Source organism: Vombatus ursinus, unplaced genomic scaffold (genome assembly GCF_900497805.2).
Source record: "Vombatus ursinus unplaced genomic scaffold, bare-nosed wombat genome assembly UNPS02014893.1, whole genome shotgun sequence".
NCBI classification, from domain to species: domain Eukaryota; kingdom Metazoa; phylum Chordata; class Mammalia; order Diprotodontia; family Vombatidae; genus Vombatus; species Vombatus ursinus.
In genome coordinates, this window is record NW_020954671.1 from 4,039,271 (window position 1) to 4,061,691 (window position 22,421).

Below are 22,421 nucleotides of genomic sequence, written 5' to 3' on the forward strand. Positions count from 1 at the left end.
TGTGTGTGTGTGTGTGTGTGTGTGTGTGTGTGTGTGTGTGTGTGTGTAATGGTCCCCATTGGCTGCCTGGTGAAGCCTATGGAACCCTTCCCAAAATACTGTTCTTTTAATTCATAATTGAAGTAAGTGCTAATGTTCAATTAGAGGTTAATGAAAATGATGATGTAAAAATTTTTCCCCATCTGAATTCACAGATCCCCTGAAATCTTTCCATGGAGACCTCAGGTCAAGAAATCCTGAATTAGATGATCTCTATGGTCTTTTCCAACTTCTACCTTCCTATTAAAAAAAAAAAATCTGTCCAGCACCATGGATTTGCCCACCTTTTGCGAATGTACACACTGCCATTTTTTAGAATCCTTCTTTTTTCCTTCTCTATCCCTTCTTCTTTCTCCCTCCTTCCTAACCTACATTTTTTCCCCGGCCCCACCCATCATTTCCCTATTCCTGGTATTAATCCTATTCCTGGCTACCAACTCCCCTCAGCTGCCACTCCCACCTCCTGCTTTATCAAAGACCTAATCTAGAAGAATGAGCCTGCAAAAAAACCAAACCAAGAAAACTGTGACCAAAAACTAGCAAGACAGAGCTTTAGAAACCCTTCTGAGGTGTCACATCACTAGCTGTCATATTTTCACTATATAAAGTGAAGCCATTATCTCCCACATGGTTATGTGTCCTTATACCTTTGCAGAGTATTTTTTAATAGAAAAATAAAAATATAAAAAAATTAAAGTGCAGCTTTTTAGTTGAATGGAAATAATTTGTTAAAAAGTTGTGTATTTCAGGACTTTCAGTAATAGTAAATGGACCTAAAAGTGTATTGCTCACTCCTTCTGTTTCTCAGTCTACTCCTTGATATTGTCAGAACAAGTTGGGATCTTTGAATTGACTTAACCAATTTATGATCAATAAAATTTCAATCTGGTCATTTCTTTCCTTTATATTGATTAACTCTATGGCAGTTCTCCTTCTTATTCATACATATCTAACCTCTCAGCAATCCTATTTCAATGAGCTGATTGCCCTAACTGATGAATTTGATGTTCTGATGTTCTGCCTCCTAGCAAAGTGCTAAATGACAGAGATTTAAACATTCCAACTCATTTTATTTTTTGAATATTTTTCCCCAATTACATGTAAAAAAAATTCGATGTTCTGTAACTGATGAATGTGATGTTCAAAAACAAATTTCAAGAATGAGAGGGAGGTACATGACAATTTTCAATAAATATTCAATGATGATTTTCAAGGAAATTGGGCTGTGTTGACTTTGGAAGCAATACAGTTGTTACAATGCTATTCTTTAAAGATATAGCAACTATATTTGAGCAGAACCTCATTATTAAAATCTGCACCTTACATGCTTAATAATGCTTGTTGAATTATATTGTATGCAGAAGATGTTATCTCCTTTTCACTATGCTATGGATTTTTTTTTTCTTACACTTAAGGCAATATAGAATGAAATTTGAGGTCAAGAATTGGCAAGGGAATAGGATAGGGCAGAAAATGGGAGCAGGTTACTGAGAGAGGGGAAAGTTTCCTTCTTCCTTTGTGGGTTTTGTTTTTTTTTATTACACCCGTGACAATAATTGAAAGTTAATCATGGAAACTACTGACCTTCACATGAGGAAAAAGCAGCCTCTGGAGGATAATGACCTCAGACCAACAGCTGCTGCCCATTTTTCAACTTGCCAGTTTAGTTTCCCATTGAAGTATTCCATTTCATGTGTTGGTGATGGGGGATGCTTTTTAGAAAAAAGAATGGATGTGGCCACTAGCTACTGAGTTCCATCTCTTGATAAATGAGTCAGTCTTGCTGGTAATAGGCCAGATTTCACTAGATATCTTGGAATGCAGAGACTCCTACTATCCAACGACTCCTTATTCCATCAACTTGGATTTGATATGTGACTTGGAAGACAAAAAAGAGGTCACTTAAGTCCTTTGGGGATTCACATGGAGCTCATGGATCTGCCTCAGTTATAAATGGATGATAGCTGGCTGACTAAAAGAATGTTTATGGTTAAAGGCATTCAGATTAATGCGATTAAAATATGCCCTATAATATTTAAATAGGAAATTTGAATGTATTTGAAGCAAACCAGGATGGATAAAGAATGTTTAATTACAGCTCCTTGTGATATTTATTTGCCCAATATGCTTCTGTGTTCTAAGGTCAGGAAGAGTTACAAGTTTTGTATTAGTCATATATTAAAAGAATAACTTCTTAGTTGGAAAATAATTAATTTAAAGACCCTTCAAATAAGCTTATCACAAGCAAGTTGAATTAAGTAAACTTCGTTTTGTGGGTAAACTTATGAAATCACAAATTTCTCAATCTTTTAAGATTAAGAACTGGAGAATTATGGAAATTCTCACACATACTGAACATATGAAGTAAGTTCCTAGTTAAAGCCAATGAAAACATACAATATGTGTTGGTGATAGGCAAAAATTCTAAGGCAAAAAAAAAATGAGCAGAAATTACATGGGTAAGTAAAGCTGAGAACACTAGACTAGCCAGTCTTTTTTTTTTAATCAAATGTTTCTCCCCCTTTTCCAATAATAACTTGTGATCTGATCTGTGACTATTTCCCTAGAAACCATGTTGTGTTCATCTCTCATCTTGTACAAGAAGCTTTTTCCGATTTCTCTTAATTCGAGTGCCTTTTCTCTTTTAATGATTTCATATTTTCCCTGTGTATCGCTTGTTTGTACACATTTGTTTGCATATTGTCTCCCCATTAGATTGTAAACAGAGACTATCTTTTTTCTCTTCTTAAATCCCAAGTGCTTAGCACGGTGCCTGGCATTAAGTAGGTGCTTAATAAATGTTTATGGACCAATTGACTTATAACAGAATTTTGTCCCTGAGACTTAGCTAACTAGGTCTCCTTCATAAGTTCCAAAATGAAGGCAGAGAGAACAATTTCTAAGGCTAAAATGATATGAAAGAATTACTTGGGAGGCGGAGCCAAGATGGCAGAGAAAAGCCAGAAAGTTGCCTGAGCTCTCCCCAGTCTCCTTTGGAAACAATGTTAAATCAAGCCTCTAAATGAATTCTGGAATAACAGAACCTACAGCTTAAGATAACTTAGAAGGACTTTAGGAGAGGCCTGTCTCACTTGGCTAAAAGGGGAGCACAGCCCAGCACAGATGGTGTCAGGGCAAGGCAATGGGAGGCTCTTAGCCACAGCACATATCAGCAACAGAGGCCCCTTGATCCTGGCTCAGCAGGCCAGTGGTATAGTAGGTCAGCTGTGAGGCCTCCAGCCCAAGTGAAGAAGGCAAACTGCCAGCCCCAGAACCGCAGCACAACAGGTGCAACTAGGCTGGGCCACCCCAGTGTAATGGGCAAGCCACCAGCACCTGCTGCAGAAAGCCAGTGACCAGGACCCAGGCACCCAGCAGCTTGGGACAGTGCCCCCTGTGCCCAAGGAGCAGAGCTCAACTTTAAAAAGTCACTAAATAGACTTAACAATGAGCAAAAAATAGAAAAGAGCTACAACCATAGAAAAGCCACTATAGTGACAGAGAAGATCAAAACACAAACTCAAAGGAGAATAACAATGTCAAAATGCTTACATGCAAAGTCTCAAAGGGGAATATGAAATTGGTCTCAAGCCCAAAAAGCCTTCTTGAAAGAACTCATAAAGGATTTTAAAAATAAATAAGAAAGGTAGAAGAAAAATTGGGGAAAGAAATGAGAGTTATGCAAAGGAGAGTCATCAGCTTGGAAAAGGAAGGAAAAAAAATTGAAGAAAACAATTCCTTAAAAAATAGAATTGGCCAAATGGAAAAAAAAATCCAGTGAAGAGAACAACTCCTTAAAAATTGGAATTGGCCAAATGGAAAAGGAAGTACAAAAGCTAACTGAAGAAAATCCTTAAAAATTAGAATTTGGCAAGTGGAAGCAAATGACTCTATGAAACATCAAGAATCAGTCAAACAAAATGAAAAGAGTGAAAAAAAATAGAAGAAAATGTAAAATATCTCATTGGAAAAACAACTGACCTGGAAAATAGATCCAGGAGAGATAATTTAAGAATCATTGGACTACCTGAAAGCCATGATCAAAAAAAAAGAGCCTCAACACCATCTTTTAAGAAATTAACAAGGAAAATTGCCCTGGTATCCTAGAACCAGAGGGTAAAATAGTCCTTGAAAGAATCTACCGATTACCTCCTGAAAGAGATCCCAAAATGAAAACTCCAAAGAATATTTTTGCCAGATTCCAGAATTGTCAGGTCAAGGAGAAAATATTGCAAGCAGCCAGAAAGAATTATTTTAACTTTTGCCTTATTGAGTAAGATAGGGAGAGAAACACACACACACACACACACACACACACACTTTTGTGACTATGAAAGCCAAACAAATCTGTAAATATTAATGGTATAGGTAACTGGTGTCTGTCATAAGGAGTTTCATGGATAATATTATAACTTTAACACTGTACCTTGGCCCCAATATAATGATGTTATTTTGGTCCTCTTTGAGAACCTTTGAGGACTTTGAGGACTACAACCTTTGTGGACTACAACATTATAACTTTCTTAAAAGGTCCAGAAAATGTTCTGTCTATATGACTGGCTGTTTTCAGAAAGGAAATATTTGTGGTTCTTATCTTTAAAGGTAACTCACTTTTAAAAAATTTCCAATCACAACATCATCTTTTGTTTAAGGGAGTTTTTTCTCAGCCTGAAGCCAAAAACTGCATCTGTTAACAATCTTTTGGATTTTAAACCAAAGCTTTTTAAACATTGAAGTACCTAACAATGAAAGGTATCTTGAGCTCTATTTGCTTATCATCAATGTGATTTTTTAGTTAAGATCATGATGCAAAGGGTCATAGAGAAACTGTCCCATATAAAGCCCAGCAAATATCTCTAGAAAGACCAATGATAAAGAAAATCCAAAAGATCAGAAGTAAGCTTCTCTGTCCAGTTTGAATCTGCACAAGAAGAAATCCAGAAACCAGCAGAGGTGGGCAGAAGAGTCAAACCAGCATAAAGTCAAGTAAACCCGGCAGAAGTGGAAAGAGGATCCACCAGGGAAGCCATTATGGGTCTATAGGTAAATAAGTTGGCCAAGGTAGGAATAGGAACTGAGCCAGGGAAGTCTAGATGAACTCCTAGAAATAGACCTGAAACCAATTAGGCAGTGCTCTGAGCAGAGAGTTGCAAGCCATCATGAGCTCTGGTAATGGGAGACCAAAGCTAGATCCTGACTTTGACCTGTCAAAAGAGAAGCAGGGATAGAACCAGCCCCCTGTGCAGCAAAGCACTGCACAAGAAACTGTGTACTACTTGGAGCACTTGGATTCATAAGAGGAGACAGGGCAAACTCAGCACCTGCAACCAATTCTAGGGATGGGTAGGTGGGGATCTAGAAGAAGATTGGAGGAGGCTTGAGGCCGGCATCTCACAGGCCTCAGCAGGGAGTAGAATCAACTCTAGATTGGGGGTGATGGAAAGAGATGACAATAGAATCCCACTGAGGATGGAGATCTGCAATGTGCCACCTGGGTACTCTAACAGCAGCTAAACATTGAAGGAAAGGGTGGGACCCAGACATCTCATCTGAATTGACAGTGACAGAAGCATCCATACTCTAGAGGTGGTAGAACCAAACTATCCCATGCAAGGTTGTTAAGGAGATTGACCCAAGCACAAAATCCCAAACCTAGAACAGAAGCTGAAAATAGGAGTAAGCAGAAGAAAAAACCCATCAGACACAATGAAGAGGTACTATGGAGTAAGAGAAAACCCAAGAGGTAGACTCAGAAAAAGGGTGTAACTGCCCAACAACTACAAGCAGAGACTCAGAGGGAAAAGAAGGAGCTTGGCCAAAAGGACTGCTTCTACTATTTAGTAGAAGAAATGAAGCAAGAGATAATAAAATCAAATTAGAAATAAAATGAAAAGAGAATAAATAGCTTAGTAATAGAAGGGGGAAAACCTTACCCAGGAGTGGATTCCTTCAAAATACAGAATAGAGGAAACAGAACTCAGATCCACATATTAGCACAAAGTCTAAAGATTTTTAAAAAGTTATCAGAAATAATCAACCTAGGGGCAGCTGAGTGGTACAGTGAATAGAGCTCTGACCCTAGAGCCCAGAGGACCTGAGTTCATCTGGCCTCAGACACTTAGTAGCTATATGACCCTGGGCAAGTCACTTAACCCCGATTGCCTTAAAAAAAAGAAAAAAAAGTAATCAACCTGTAAAAGAGGTCAAGATAACTTAAAATTATAAAATTCCCTGAAAACCTAAACTAAATCAAACTAAAGACCTGGATGTCATTTTTCAAGAAAGCAAAAAGGACAGCTGAGTGGCACAGTGGATAGAGTGCCAGGCCTAAGAGACTCATCTTTTTGAGTTCAAATCTGGCCTCAGACTCTTATTAGCTGTGTAACCTGGGCAAGTCACTTAACCCTGTTTGCCTTGGTTTCCTCATCTGTAAAATGAGCTGGAGAAGGAAATGGCAAACCCCTCCAGTATCTTTGCCAAGAAAACCCTAAAAGGGTTTAGTCAGACATGACTAAAAATGAGTAAACTACAGTAAAGGAAAACTACCCGGATGTATTGGAACCATAGGGCAAAGTGAAAATAGAAAGAATTGACCAGTAACCTCTTGAGAGAAACCCTGAAGTGAAAATACCCAGGGATTTCATAGCCCCAGTGCAAGGATACTTATAGGCCTTGTTTATCTCTTCTATATGTACTTGGATTCTAAGAAGTTGTTTGCCTCTCTCTTCAAGTCTTTTTCATTTGAGCAACTGTTGAGGCATGTGGTATAGTGGATGGACCTCTGGAGGTGGAGTCAGGAAGACCTGAGTTCAAATTTGGCTTTAGACACTTATTAACTGAGTTTGTAGCAGCTGGACAGAGCCAGTAGATAAGAGAAAGAATGAAGATAAGAGAGAAGAGGAATTGGGACGAACGGTTCACCTAGAGGGGTTGCCTTTGGCACAATGCAAAGGACAACCTCTTCTTCCAAGACTATGTGAAAGACTGAGAAAATGATGAATCGTATCAAGGTTTTAAGACAAGAGCTCAGGGAGCAGTGGCCTGGATTAGGAAAGGTCTTCTGCCGAGAAGGAAAGAGAAGGCTTGAGGAGAGAAAACTTGGAATGGTTACTGCTGGAAATGCTACTGAGCAGGTATTCTTAATGGTGTAATTTTCTTCCTGTCATGAACCCTTTTGGCAGGCTGGTGAAGCCTATGAACCCTTTCTCAGAATGCATCTTTAAATTAATAAAATATATAGGGTTACACACACATGTTTATCTTGAAGCAATGTATACAGGAGCAATTGATACACACACACACACACATATATATACATATACATTCATATATACATACATATATATATATATTTATATATATATACACACACTCACACATACACTCCATCCAAGTTCCCAGACCCTAGGTTTAAAACCTGTGCTGTAGTCAACTAGGGATGAATAGAAGAATTGTCTTTATGGCAATGAGGGCCCAGTTGGTATTAGGTAACAAAAACTTATCATAAACCTAGTCAGTAATGTGACTGTGTGACTTCCAGCACAGGTGAGCAGTATATAGGAACAGAGGGAGTAGATGGCAAGAGTAATTTAAGGTTGGAGTTTGGCAAGAAGGCATGAACTAAGATAATATAAAGGGAGGAAGGGATTTCAGAATAGAAGACAATGCAAAGTTGAATGGGTTAACTATGGAAAGAGAAAGGAAGGGAACAAACATTTTTATTAAGCACTTACTATGTGTCGAATACTTTATGAAATCAAATATACCATAAATATATAAATTATATTACACATAATAAATTAACATATAAATTAAATATTATACACATATAAACTAAGTACATCATACATATAATTAAATATCTTAAATACTGTATTATTTGAGCCTCACAATATTCCTGTGAAGGAAGTGTTATTATCATCTCCATTCCACAGTTGAGGAAGCACACAGGTTATATGATTTGCCTGGGGTCACTAGCTAGTAAGTGTCTGAGGTCAGATTTGTACTCAAGTCTTCCTGATTGCAGGCCCAGCCAACACTCTATCCACGAGCCCGCTCACCTACCTGTGTAACTGTTATATGACTCTTTGTTTACACTTGAATCTGTTTGATGTTGCTTTTAAAAACTGATTTTTTTTTCTCTCTCTGCTGCCAAGTTCATGTTTGGTCTCAGCTAGATTAAACCATTTTCAAGAATCCTTTCCAGCCATTTCCACACATGAGCATTAGCCATCCTAATTGTCATGAAGTGTTGGTGGGTTGAGGGCCTTTTTATTTTCAGGGCGTTTGCATTGCATACCACAGCCAGCAGTGGTAGTGGGAGGTCATTGGGTTTTCATTCTGCTGCCTCCTCTTTTGTTGGGTTTTTAAAACCCTTCCATTGGATTCCTTTCCTAAAAGGAAGCTTCTCTGTCACTTTGGGAGAGAGATTAAGATTGTGTCCCAAACTGCCTCTTTTGGCCTCTGGAGTCAAGAGGCGCTCCCGTGTGAGGGGGTAAGGGGAGTAATTTTGTCAGAACCAAGATTTGAAGGAATACACACGAAAGCCTTGATTTAAAGACAAAAGAACCAATTTTGTTTTCCACACCCTTGCCAAATGGATGGTGGGAATGGAAGAGGAGACATAAATCTTCTAATACAGTTGTTTCCAATATCCAAGTGACTGCCAGTAGGAAGACTACAGGAGTGGATTGATGACTGTCTCAGTGTAAGAAAGGAGATGTTTGAAAAATAAAGTTTATCAACTACTAAGTACCTGGACCAGACTAGTGCCATTGCTGAGGCTTGATAAACCTAGTCAGGGAAGCTTAAATTGGATCTGTGAGCAGCATTATAATAAGAAAATGAATTGGTATTAGGAGCAATAGTGCTGAGCAGTAAGATTTTTTTTACTTCAATTTCATTTGTTGTTCAGTTGTTTTTCAGTAATATCCAATTCCTTGTGACCCCGTTTCGGGGTTTTCTTGGCAAAGATACTGGACTGGTTTGCCATTTCCTTCTCCAATCTGTTTTACAGATGAGGAAACTGAGGCAAATAGGGTTAAGTGACTTGCTGAGGGTCACACAGCTTGTAAGTGCTTGAGGCCAGATTTGAACTTGGGAAGAAGAGATTTCCTGACTTCAGGCTTAGCAGTCTATCCACTGCACCACCTACCTACCCCTTTCTCTTTCATACTTTTCCCAAGACATCTAGAATTGACCAAATTACAATCAAAGAATCTTAGAGCTGGAACAACCCTGAAGAAGTGGCCACCTCTTATTTTATAGATGAGAAAATGAAGGCCCAGAGATGTAAAATGATTTGCCCAAAGTTACATGGTAAGCTAGGGGTAGACACTGGCATAGAATCCTTCCAGTTTCCTGCCTCCCAGGACCCAGAAGTGTAACAGGGAGTAGTAGACTCTTTCAGTTTCTGCAGTCTCTCTTGATTCCTTCCTGGTTGCCTCTGAGGCCAGATGTTGCTCTCCAAACCTAGAGAAGCAAACTGTAAGAGGAGACAGTCTTTAAGCACTATGGTGTGTCTCTGGACCTCAGTTTCCTCATCTGTAAATGACGAGGTTAGATTAGGTGACTCCTGAGGTGCCTCCGTGCTCAGAATTAACGATCCTATGTTCAGTCTCTACACCTGGTCTCCTCTACAGTTCCCACATATATAGAGGCTCTGTTGGGCCAGCTGTAAATAAGGTTAATGGCATTTGAAAGATGAAAACTATGAGGAAAGGCCAGCTGAACAGGAACTGTTGCTCTTTGGGGGAAGAAGGTTAAGAGGTCATTAACTTAATAAGTTTTCAAGTATATAAGCAGGTATTGATTGATAATAGTTACCAGCTGTTCTCCAACTTTACTTATAGAATAAGAGGAGTCCATCTTAAATTACAGAAGGAGGATTTTTTTTTCTTTAATACTGAATTTTAATTACTTGCAATGTGTAGCCAGGAGGGAATTAGTTGATGAATTACAGGATGCTTAAAATTTACGTCAAATTGTGAACAATGTGCAGGTAAATAAAAAAAAAAACAACACAGCTACTTGAAATAAAAAGTAATCAGATACATATATACTAGGTATGATGCCATTATTATTGTTAATAATAGCCCACATTTTCATTTTAAGCACTTGGCTTAAAAAAAACAAACAAACCTGGGAAATAGGGCGACTATTGTTATTCCATTTTTACAGATTAAGAAACTGAGCCTCAGTGAGGTTAAGTGATTTATTCAACATCATATTGCAACTTTGTGGCCAAGGTAGGATTTAAACTCAAGTCTTCTGAATCCAGTTCCAACATTCTTTCTACCCTCTTTAGAACCCCCAGAACAAGAATTTTTAAGAATTTCCTAACCCTTGAGTGTAGAAATAGGTTACCAGTGGAAGTAGTCCTCTGGACTCCATCTCATTCCCATCGTCCCACCCTTACCCATACCTCCAAGTAAAACCATGTTCTTGTCAATAGAAAGTCTTTATGGCCTTTGTTGTATGTGTGAATTCAGTATACATTTATTAAGTGCCAGCATGCTGGGGTAAGCCCTGGTGAAAGTAGATAAATGAATTATGCCCCTGCTTTCAGAGAATTAAAGAGCTTATAAAGTAATAGAGGGTGATGGGATGCATACAGATAAAAATACGCATTACATATACAAATGATTTATTTTTATCTTCATGCCAGAGAATGTGGATGTCTACAGACCAACATACATGGATTTACCTATCATACAAATGACAGGTTATTGGAGTAGTCCTAACTTTTTAAGTAGAAGAAAAGTCTTTCCCTTATTGGGGGGGTAGGTGATGGGATGGAGAGAACAACAAGGAAATTAAAAGAACATTTTCAGATCGTTTTGTTTTTTTTTTTAATTATCATTAGACCTTGGAGCAAAAGAGCTAACGGGTAGTAGGTAGTATTAAAATTCAGGTAGTGATTATATTAAGAGGTTAAATATAAATTTTTTAAAAAATTTTAATCAGCACCCAATTTCCACCCTTTCCAAATGAGCAAAAATACCTCATTTCCTGCTTTGGTGAAGTTCATGATAAAGAAGACTGGTTGTGAAGCTATGTAATACCATTTATCATCTGTTTTGGCAGCAACTGTGTGATTGTGCTGATCTCAGACCTGATGAATGTTCCAGTATAGCCTGCAAACTTTCTACAAAAGCATATTAAAACCTTATTCCAGCTTTCACTTCATTTCTTTGTCTCTTTTTCATGAGTAGAAGGAACTCAATTTGGTGACTCATAATTCTATAACTTTATTTCAAAAGCCAGTGCTGTAAAAATAAGTACCCAGAGTTTGTGGAGAACATGCCCATCAGTTGGACCCCGTGTATTAAGTATTTTCTGCCTTCTCTGATTGCTGTGTATACTAGGTCCTAGACATTAGAGTCGGATAATCTCTATGATTCATTGTCTTCAAACCCCTTCATCTTAAAGATAAGGAAGCTGAGGACCAATGAAATTACTTTGCCACGGCTACCATGCCTGTAACACAGCCAAGATTCCACTCAGGTCCTTTGACTTCTTTTTTCTATGCCTTATTGATGTTTTGTATTTTTTGACTTGTTTCTCCCATAGTGGAACTTAAGTTCCTAAGCTGCCTGAGGGCTATGCTTTGGTCTTCCATAGTAATAGTCATGTAAAAAGATTTGAGCATAATAAATGTTTGTCTACTGGACTATCAGGCAGGCATCTTAATTCCAGAAGAATGGTAGACTCATGAGTCCTTTAGATTTGTCTGCAGGGTAACTTTAAACGGGTTTGCTATTATTATTGCTGTTGTTATTATTAACCATAATAGCTAAGAGTTATATAGTACTATAAAGTTTTCAAAGCACTTTATAAATATTCTCTCATTTGCTCAAACAACTCTCAGAAGCAGGTGCTAAGTACTATCCCCATTTTATAGATGAGGAAACTAAGACAGAGGTTAAATGATTTTGTCTAGGGGTCACATAGCTAGTTAAGTGTCTGAGGCCAAATTTGAAATCAGGTCTTCCTGACTCTGACTGATTCTCTAACCTCTAGACCACCCCAGCTGTCTTTCACTGTTTAACTGGTAATGGTGGAGACATCGTTTCTTCTATATACTTGGTGGCAGAGGGAAGAAACTAGACAAACTGGAAGAAATTCTGGAGCTTTATTTTTGTCTCAGGTGCTGTGATATTGCCATCCTCCCTCTGTCTGAAGCATATGCTACATCCCTCTTGAGACTACACAGTGGAGAGAATCACCTCTAGAAATTGTCTCAGTTTAGAATAGACCCTGTACAAGGTTCCTGTATTTCACCCTTTCCTCCATCTATTCTTAACGGTAGCAGTGTGCTTTATGAAAATATTTTCCTTAAGTAAATTTGGTTCAGGTGACAGTTTGGGAGGGAGTGCTGAGGGACACTGGTATTTTCCAATGATGACAAATGCCAGCCAAGACACTAGAGGTTATGGGAAAGCCCATGAAGAAGACCCAAGGCTTTGTTTCAGGGTGGTGGAACCTGTTGGGATCCTATTTTTAGGTATTATTCACTCGACATCTTGCCATTCCTTAAGCAATATCTGATTTCCCTAGATCATTGATGGTAATTTCAATACTAGCAATACCAGTAAACTCAATGGGAAGGATGTGAGTCTGAAAGGAAGCCTTAACTCTTATCAACAGATACCAAAAACCTACCAAAGAATTGCCACCTCTAACTTGGCAGCATCATACATATCTGAAAATAGCATTTAATTCTATCAAAATGGTAAGTGATTTAGTTCTATCTATGAAAAAAAGAATGATACCAGATGCTCAGGGGGTAGATGAGAATGTGAAGGAAGCATTAATGATAGTTGTTAGGAAGCTTAACATCACATAAATAATATTGTTAAAATTACAGCAGCACAGGGGGAATGTGGATAGAGCTCTAGTCAAGAAGACCTGACTTTGAATGCTGCCCCAGAAATTTAGTAGCTGTATGATCCTAGGCAAGTCGTTTAAATTCTCTCTACCTCAGTTTTCTCATTTGGAAAATGGGGATAGTAATAGCACCTACTTTACAGGGTAGTTGTGAAGATGAAAAGAATTAACATATGTAAAGCACTTGCAAATATCAAAGCCCTGTGCAAATACTAGATACCATATCTTAGTTCAATGGGATCCAAATTCTCTACTGGTGTTTCATTTAACCACTTAATGATACCCTCATATCTTAAGGTTCTTATGTCTTCTACAGTAGGGAATTATGTTGATTTAAGCACTGCTTTGAATTTCTAACAGGTCAAAAATCAAAGAAAAAAAGTAGTATTATCTCAATTAGCAACCCCTGCTGCTTCTGTCCTAGACAGAAAACCCAGACCTAAATTCCATATCAATCTATAGACTTGCTATAAATTCTGAAACTTGACATTTTTACATGTACATCGTTCCCATAAATTTTTTTTTAAAGGAAAGGTTTAGAACTTCTGATCCTTTTCCTTCAAAGGCTTTGGAGTAATTATTGTTTTCTGATCAGTCATGGTAAGCACTGTTTCTATTGCCCAAAGTACATGGGATATAATAATTATAACTAGTATTCATATAGCATTTTAAGGTTTGCAAAGTTATTTGCAAATCTTATCTCATTTTATCCTCAGAATAGCCCTGGAAGATAGAAGCCATTATTATTCTCATTTTACAGATGAGGAAACCGTCACATAGGTAGGAAGTATCTAAGGCTGGATTTGAACTCTGGACTTCCTGACTCCAGTTCCAACATATCTGCTGTACCACCTAGTTTGCCTTATTGACAGTTTTGTGAAGACCTCCATGGAAGAAAGATACTGTACCAAAGATTCTGGGGCACCATAGATGGATTTTGAAAAATGAAAAATAATCCACTTATATACTCATAAGGAGGAAAAAAAAAACCACAACCCACTAACATTACTGACTATAAGAACATGGCATGATAAGTTCACTTATCACTTATTCTGATGACAAAGGACAACTGTGGTTCAGTCTGTAACACCCTTTAATCTCGTCTTTGAACCTCATTGCCATGGGGCTTCCATGCCAACTCAAGCAAATTATGTTTCCATCTTTAGCAGACCCTTGACTGATGAGTATGTGAATATCCTGCCGTCACCAAAACACAGGAAACTCTTCTGGACTATTCACCATTTCCCATATATGACTAAATTGCTGGTGTAAAATACAAAATGTCTTGTCTGCACAAATAAGCCGTGTTTGTGAGACTAATAATTTTAGGTTGATCAGTCCCTCTTTATATAAATAGTATTTATCTTTCCTTTTTTTTTCTGATTGGTATCTCTTTATGAAATTATGAAATTCTTTCTCCTTTAGGTTTTGTGCATATAGTAATCATTGACATTTAAGGTTTGAAAAGTGCTTTACATATATTCTCATATGAGCCTTGCAACAACCCTGTAGGGCAGGCACTTGAGGGTATTATTATTCCCATTTTACAGATAAGAAAATGAGAGGTTTAATGACTTCACCCAGGCAGTGGATGTCAGATTGAAATCCACATTGTTCTCTTACCATGTCCAGGGCTCTCTCTCCTCTCTCTGTCCCCCACTCCTAAATACAAATGCAGCTGAAGAAGTTCTAGCAGCCTCACAGTCCTGTATAATTCACTGTCATCTTAGAGATGAAGATATTTTAAGCCTGGCACTGTTTTTGTCCATGTTGTCCTGTAGTCTTCTTGTAATCAGTCAACAAACATTTATTAAATGCCTACTCTTTGCTAGAAACGTAGCACTGGGGATACAAAAAAAAAATTTACTCATTCCAAAGATATAATCCCTCCAGAAACTTTTATTTCATGAAGCAGATGATAGTAGAAAGTGTATTGAAGGATCTCATGCTAATTTGGCAGTCTTAGATATTCTTTGCAAGTCTTTCAACTCAATACTGAGCAGTAGTCAACTTCTTCAACCTATGATTTTGACATAATTTTAAGATCACATATGACTATTCTTTCTACGAGTAAGGAAAAACAGAATAACTTTCTCCTAAAAGATAATGAATGCGGTTCTCATTAGTGTATTTCCTACCTACCTTAAGAATATTTTCCTGACTGAAATCCCAGAATCTGTCACTTACTTTACTTGATTCTCTCCACAATGTAAATACTGATTTCTAGCAGAGATCTCCTTTATAGTCTCACATTAAGCATTATATTACAAATCATAAACACACTTTGATTGTTTTCCCAAGAGCAGGTTATATCAAAACCTGCTTTTTAGCATTCTGACGAACTGGTCTGGTAGCAGTAGATCTGGGAGCAAGATGTGAGGCAGCAAAGGTCATTGACACCATTGATTGGATTTCCACATGGTGTTAAGAGTTTATAGATATGTTAAAATGTGTTAATTTACTAAGCAGCTAGACTAAAAATTGCAAACATGCCAAAAATGTCAAAGATTTGACAAAACATGGTGAGGTATGATGAAGTAATTTCTTTTATATTGTTGCACACTTCTGTGCCTTATAAAGTGCTTGCTGGGTATGTGGTTATGCTTGTTTGACTGAGCCAGCAAAGTGCTAACTCTGTAAGCTGCGTCAGCCCAGTAGGACTTTTCTTAAAACCCCAACCCCACCCTAAAACCCTCCAGATCCTTCCTTGTACATAGCAAAGAAAAATAGTTAAGTGAAACCAAATCAATATGGATCATATCTGACAACGTGTACAATATCAGCATTTATTACCACCTCACACACACACACCCCTATTTTTTGAAAAGATAGTTGTGTTTCATCATCTTTTTTTTTTTTGGAACATATTGCCTTCATTGCCTTTCATCTGAGTTCAACTGCATCTTATTTTCATTTACAAAAATGTAGCCATTATAAAAGTTTTAAAACTGTACTAAGATTTTTGGGGTGTCCTGCATAGATTCTCCTGGTACTTTTTTTCTTTTCTTCATTCTAGTTCAGTTGATACAAGTAAGTGGTCAATAGAATTCTTAACAGTACATAGGAAGAACCCTAGAAAATACATTTGGTTGTAAAATTTGTTCGTTGGGTCACATGATAGAAAAAGGGTACATGTTTTGATATTTCTAAGATAAATGATATATGGAATTCTATTTACATATGTTATAAATAGAAGAGGCAGTATGACAGTGGGTAGAAAACCAACCATAGAGCCAGGAAGACTTGACTTCAAGTCCTTCTTGCACTTACTGGCTCTGCGTGAGGTGTTTTGTTTTGTGTTTTTGCAAATTCTGTTTTATAAGGAGCTTTTTAAGGATACGATTGTGCCAAAGCAACTATAATGCTAAATATGTCAGCCATATCAGTCCAATGTGACCTTCCATGCTATCTCTGTTCTCTCTACAACCACTAAACCCTTTTCCTGTAGCAAGAAAAAATAGGCAAAACCAGTCTGTGCTGGTTGACTGTGGGCAAGTCACTTAAACTGTCAGTGCCGCAGGGGGACTCTATTACTCAGCTGCATTGATAAAGGGTGTTTTCTCACTATGTGTTCTCTATTCTAATGAAAACACAGGCATGGTCCCTCCAAAAATACCATTAAAATATTATTTTAAAAAAATTTAAATTGTTTCGGTAGCATCCACTAAATGTTAGTGTTTTCACTTATTTGACATATTTTATCAACATGAATTTTAATGGCTGATCATTACTGCCATTTTGCTTATTTATTTGTAAGTTTTTCTGACTCTTTTTCTTGCAGCAGCCCTTGGCATTTTGTCTTTTAGCAAGAGAATTGGCTGTGTCGAACATGTGATGGAGAACAAAAGGCTTAATACGTAGATGTGAATATCACTCATTGTACGCTAGTACTGCTATATTGCCACCAACCTTGTATTTCTGTGTAGAATGATGCAACTTGTGCATTGCAGGAGATACATCATAGTGATGAAAGGATATGAATACAGTTTTGAAAAGAAGAATTGCAAAATATTTCCCATATACAAAGTTATTCCAAATTATTAATGATAGAAATTCAAATTAAAACACCTCTGAAGATTCACCTAACATCAAACAAATTGGCAAAGATGACAAAAGATAAATGCAGTCAGTGGTGGAGGGGCCATGCAAAGATAGGCACTCCTTTGGAGGAGTTGTGAATTGGTCTAAACATTCTGAAAAACGTTTTGGAATTAGACAGTGCTTATGTACATACAGACATTTATATACTTACATAAATTCCCGTAACTTTGGACCCAAAGATTACATTGCTAAGCATGTGCCCCTAGGAGATCAAAGACAGAAAGAAAAGTCTCATCTGTTTTCCAAAATATTTGTAGTGGTGCTTTTTGTGGTAAAGAGAACTCAGAAACAAGGAGCAAGGGGAAGGGTGTAAGCATATATATAATGCCTATTATTTGTCAGGCATTGTGCTAAGTACTTTATAAATATTACCTCATTTGATCCTTATTACAACTCTAATAAATGGAAAAGTTCTTGAATCTTAGTAAATTCTCTGTTCTTTAAGAGTTTGATTTTAGCATCTATCAGTTAGCACCTACCATTTTATAGTGGAAAGAAACTGAGTCAAACAGAGGTTAAGTGCCTTGCCCAGGGTCACAAAGCTAAGGAAATATTTGAACTCAGGTCTTCCTGATTCCAAGCCCAGTGCTATATCTACTATACTACCTAGCTGCCTTCTAAAAAAAAAATGTGCTCCTTGGTTAGAGAATAGCTAAACAAATTGTAGTAAATGAATTATTGTGCCATCAGACTATGCTTGATATAAGAACTTCATCCATCCATTCATTCATTCATTCATTCATTTTGAATGATATTTTATTTTTTCCTAATTACACGTAAAGACAATTTTTAACATTCATTTTTTAAAGTTTTAAGTTCCAAATTATCTCCCTTCCTCCTCTCTTCCTGAGACAGTAAAGCAGTTGATACAGGATATACATGCACAATCATGCAAAACATTTCCGTATTAGTCATGTGAAAAGACACAGACCAAAAAAAATGAAGAAAGTGAAAAATAGTATGCTTCAATCTTCATTCAGACTCTGTCAGTTCTTTCTGTGGATATGAATAGCATTTTTCATCATAAGTCATTTGGAATTGTCTTGAATCATTGAATTGCTGAGAATAGTTAAGTCATTCACAATTGGTCATTGTACAACATTGCTGTTGCTGTGTATAGTGTTCTCCAGATTCTGCTCACTTCACTTTGCATCAGTTCATGTAAGTCTTTCCGGGTTTTTCTGAAATCATTCTGCTCATTGATATGAGAAATTTAGAGAAACATGGGAAGACTTGTGTGAATTCATGGAGAATAAAGTGAGCAGAACCAGGGGGGAAAACCCTACATATGTAATATAGTATATGGAAAGAACAATAAAAGGAAATCATTCAATTATGATGACTTAGCTTTTCTTGGCAGGAGACACAAAGATACTTCCTTTCTTTCCTTAGAAAGGTGGGAAACTATATTGTTAGATGTAGTCAGTATATTACTTTTGCTCAACTGTTTTCCTGTTATATATAAAGGAAGGCTCACTGGGTAGAGGAGGAAGGGAAAGGGCATATTCCAAGATCACTTTGATGTAAAAAACAAAAGGCCTCAATAAAACTTCTAAAAAAGAGAGACTTTACTAAGATGATAGAACTTTTCCATTCAGTAAGCAAAAGTAAGCAAGAACAGCATAACCCTATAAAAATGGGATATCTGATCATCTAAGCCCTGAGGCAGTTCACACCAACTATGTGATTTCTTTAGACAAATATAAATATACTTCCTCAGGGGGCTGACCTCTAAACCTAGCCTAAAGGATAGATCCCTTTTCCCTGAATCAAGGAATAGAGAATGTATATGGACTTAACCACAGAATATTTTCATATTTAAGTGGCAAAACATAGTCTTTTTTCCTCCTTTACTCACTCACCTTGGTTGTGATAGATTAAAGGAATGGATATTTTGAAAGTGTTGATGATTTGGAAGATGAAGAGATTTAGGAGGGGGTGGAGGGAGAGGAAAAAATACAACTGAGAAGGGATAGAACTTTTCTCATTTCTAAGAGGACATTAGTTACTGGATTCTTTGCCATTCATGAACAGTTTAGAGGGCATGCACTCATGAAGAATTTGATTGTGACATATACATTCAACAAAGCAAGTTATTGAGAAGGATATATTAAGGTTTCCATCTGAATTCCTTTATTTTGTATGACAACTTCAAATTCAGCTTCAGAGGGTTCCCTCCCTCCCCTCTTTTCTGTTTTGACTACAGTATCTAGTTTACTTTTAATAATCTGTTTAGATTACTGCGTGCTTACAACATGTAAAGGAATCTCTCAGTATAGACACTAATCTTGCTTATCTGGTTTAGAACCTCTCTTCTGTAATACTGTCTAGTAGAGCTTAACTTGGGCAGGCCTTCACATGATCTCTGATGTACAAATGATTTTGGTTGACTTTTGGAAATTTGCCTCAGCTCAGCACCATTTTATCCTTTTGTATCTCCAAACTCCATTGAATAGTTATGAATTTGGACTTCTTAAATACTCTTGTAATGTTGAAATTTAGCTAGCAATCCTTTGGAGAGAGGGAAAAAAAATACAAAGGAGGTGGGGCTGTGGACTAGTATCTAGGCCACAGATCCAGCCATTTTGTTTACTTATGTAAAAATTGTATCCAGTGCTACTCTGAAGTGTAATGGAGTCCAACATCAAAGCCATTTCTCTAGTGTTTGTTCAATCATCTAGTACCTACTTTCTGAATAAAGTTCATGGACCCTGCTGAATACAGATTTGCTAACCAGCTTAATGTAGTCATATGTACCTGTATGCATACCCCTTTTACTTGAGACTGTCCAATATGAAACTTCTTTTCCTCCCTCTCAGAATAGATCTATCTCCAAAGATTTGTTTACAGTAAAGTGTTTTGTGGGGCAGCTAGGGGGTTCAATAGATAGAGCAATGGGCTTAGAATCAGGAAGACTCATCTTCATGAGTTCAAATCTGCTCTCAGATATTCTGTGTGACCCTAGGCAAGTCACTTAAACCTGTTTGCCTCAATTCCTCATCTGTAAAATGAGCTGGAGAAGGAAATGGCAAACTACTCCAATATCTTTGCCAAGAAAACCCCAAATGGGGTCACAAAGAGTCAAATGACTGAAAAATGACTAAAAAAGTGTTTTATTGGTGAAGTATGCCTGGTGTGTTATAGGTACTTTATAAAAGCTAGTTGACTGACTATAACAAGAGAATAAAATGCTCCAACTTGAAACAACTACAATAGGTACTTGGATTTGGATAATGATGATAACAGTAATAATATGTCCCTAGGCATATTCCTTCATAGTGTTACCCTTAATTGTCAGCTACTAAATCAAATGTTATAAATGTATCTACTGCATTATTAAATAGTAAACAATTGGCACAGTTCTCTTTTCTTCCTCAGAAATGTTTAATAGAAATTTTTAATTATTCTTTGAAAATATAGGACTTTGTTTTGCATAATTTCATATGTATAATTAATACATTGCTTTCCTTCTCAATGGATGGGGAGGAGTTAGGAGGGAGAAAATTTGGAACGCATTTTTTTAAAAGGTTAAAATAATGCATTTAAAAAACAGAAAAAAAAACAAGAAAATACAGAACTATCAAACTGAAGGAATGTCTGAGTTCTATTTTTCCAAACTATAAGATAGTTTGTATGGTACTCTTGAGCCTGGAAAAGACCTCTAATCATATTTCTGATTTTAGTCACACTTGCACTATTGCTTGGGAATCCCCCAAAGTAGTGTTATTTTCTAATATGAAGGATAATTTTACTAATGTAGCTCTTATGTATAAACATGCATCTATAATATTTTTGGAATATTTGTTTGTTGGAATATTTGGAACTATAGCCCAATTTATTTAATTCCCATCTCACTCATCCCTACTTCCATGATTCCCAATGATCCCAGTAGCACTGGGGACTTAGGTTAGCTTTAGGCCATTTCTACTTTGTCAGTCTCTGGGAAGGGAGACTGAAGCAGGTTTGGGGTTTATGTCAGGAATTAGGATCAGGTAACTCAATGAGGGCCTAAACTTCTGACTTCTAACCTCAGGTCTGCTATATCTTCCATTTTAGTCAATTTGACACTATTCCCTTCCCTTAAAACCATTTATCAAAATGTAGGGAGCTCACTACTTTTCATTTGAGGGATGGCTGAATCCTATGTTATTTCTTCTTTATCCCATTTTTATCTATTGCAGGAGATTTAGCTATCTCCAAATGAATCTTTTTTTTTTTAAACTGTCCCCTGGAGGCTGAATAACCAATATAAGAATGCTTTGTTGCAAAGGGAAAAGTAGGTAATACCTTTCGGTAATGAAGAAAGTGCTCTATTCCCAGCTCTGCCACTTTCTATCCAAGCGACCTTGAGCTCATCACTTAATTTCTCTGTCATAGTTTTGTTGTTTGCAAAATGGTGACAATACCTGTCCTTTCTATGTTATAGAATTATGAAGACTAACTAAAAACCATGTGTAAGTGCTTTGAAAATCACTCAAGCACTATTTAAATGTAGATTGTGATGATGATGATGATGATGATGAAGTTACCTGAAGCATTATTTAGGAGAAGTTGTTTTGCTTATAGTTTTATTCATATTTATTCATCCTACTATACTGTACTTGGTGCAGTTCAGAACCTAGAGACCACTTGACCATTCAATAAAACTCATTGCATTAAGGGGACTGTCATTTGAAAAGCATCTTTGAAGATATGGCTTAACCATGCAGTAGCTCAAATTTAGAGACATCTCCACTCCAAATGTTCATATGGATTGTTTATGCCTAACCTGTGGTAGAGCATTCCGAGCTAGTATTGGTATTATCAGCCACAGTTGGACACACTGTACCTGACCCCAACATAGTGATGTCATTTTGGTCCTCTTTGAGAACGGACAATAATTGATTTACTATCTAAAATGTATTCGTGTTATTTCTATGTGCTTTGTGAACCAGCAAATGTTATTCATTTTCTATGTCATTCATACCTGTAGATTTCTCCGAGGGGATGGCATTAGGAATATCTTCCTGGTCAAGTGGGCATTTGGAGGATTGATTCATTAGCTTGCTACATGTGCTTTACTCTAAATTACCTGCATGTTTTGGAAAAGGAATGCCATCTATTAACTCATAGCATTGCCCTGGAATTATGTACATGTAAACATTTATTAGATATTATTCTCCTGTTATCTAATTTTTGCTATCTTTTTTTGTCCCCTTTAGGATCAGGAGGAAAACAAGGGAGCTACAAGTTGGCCTGAGTTCTATATTGATCAGCTAAACTCTATGGCTGCTGTAGGTACATTTTATGTATTATGACACGATGGGGAAAAATAAGTCTGGTACAAAGCACTATTGTACAGTAAATAGCCTAGAATCAATTATGAAGATTTTCACTTGGGTAAGACGTTCTAA

The 22,421-nt window shown here is 37.1% G+C and overlaps 1 protein-coding gene across 3 annotated transcripts in view; it reads left to right on the plus strand.

Annotated features, from left to right (window-relative positions):
- The window catches only part of DAAM1 (dishevelled associated activator of morphogenesis 1), a 202,785-nt gene that overhangs the window by 106,193 nt on the left and 74,171 nt on the right, over window positions 1-22,421 (plus strand). For all 3 annotated transcript variants that reach the window (XM_027842878.1, XM_027842880.1, XM_027842879.1), the window contains exon 4: window positions 22,230-22,301. In XM_027842878.1, the coding sequence (XP_027698679.1) occupies window positions 22,230-22,301 (72 nt within the window). The remainder of the gene's footprint in view (window positions 1-22,229; window positions 22,302-22,421) is intronic.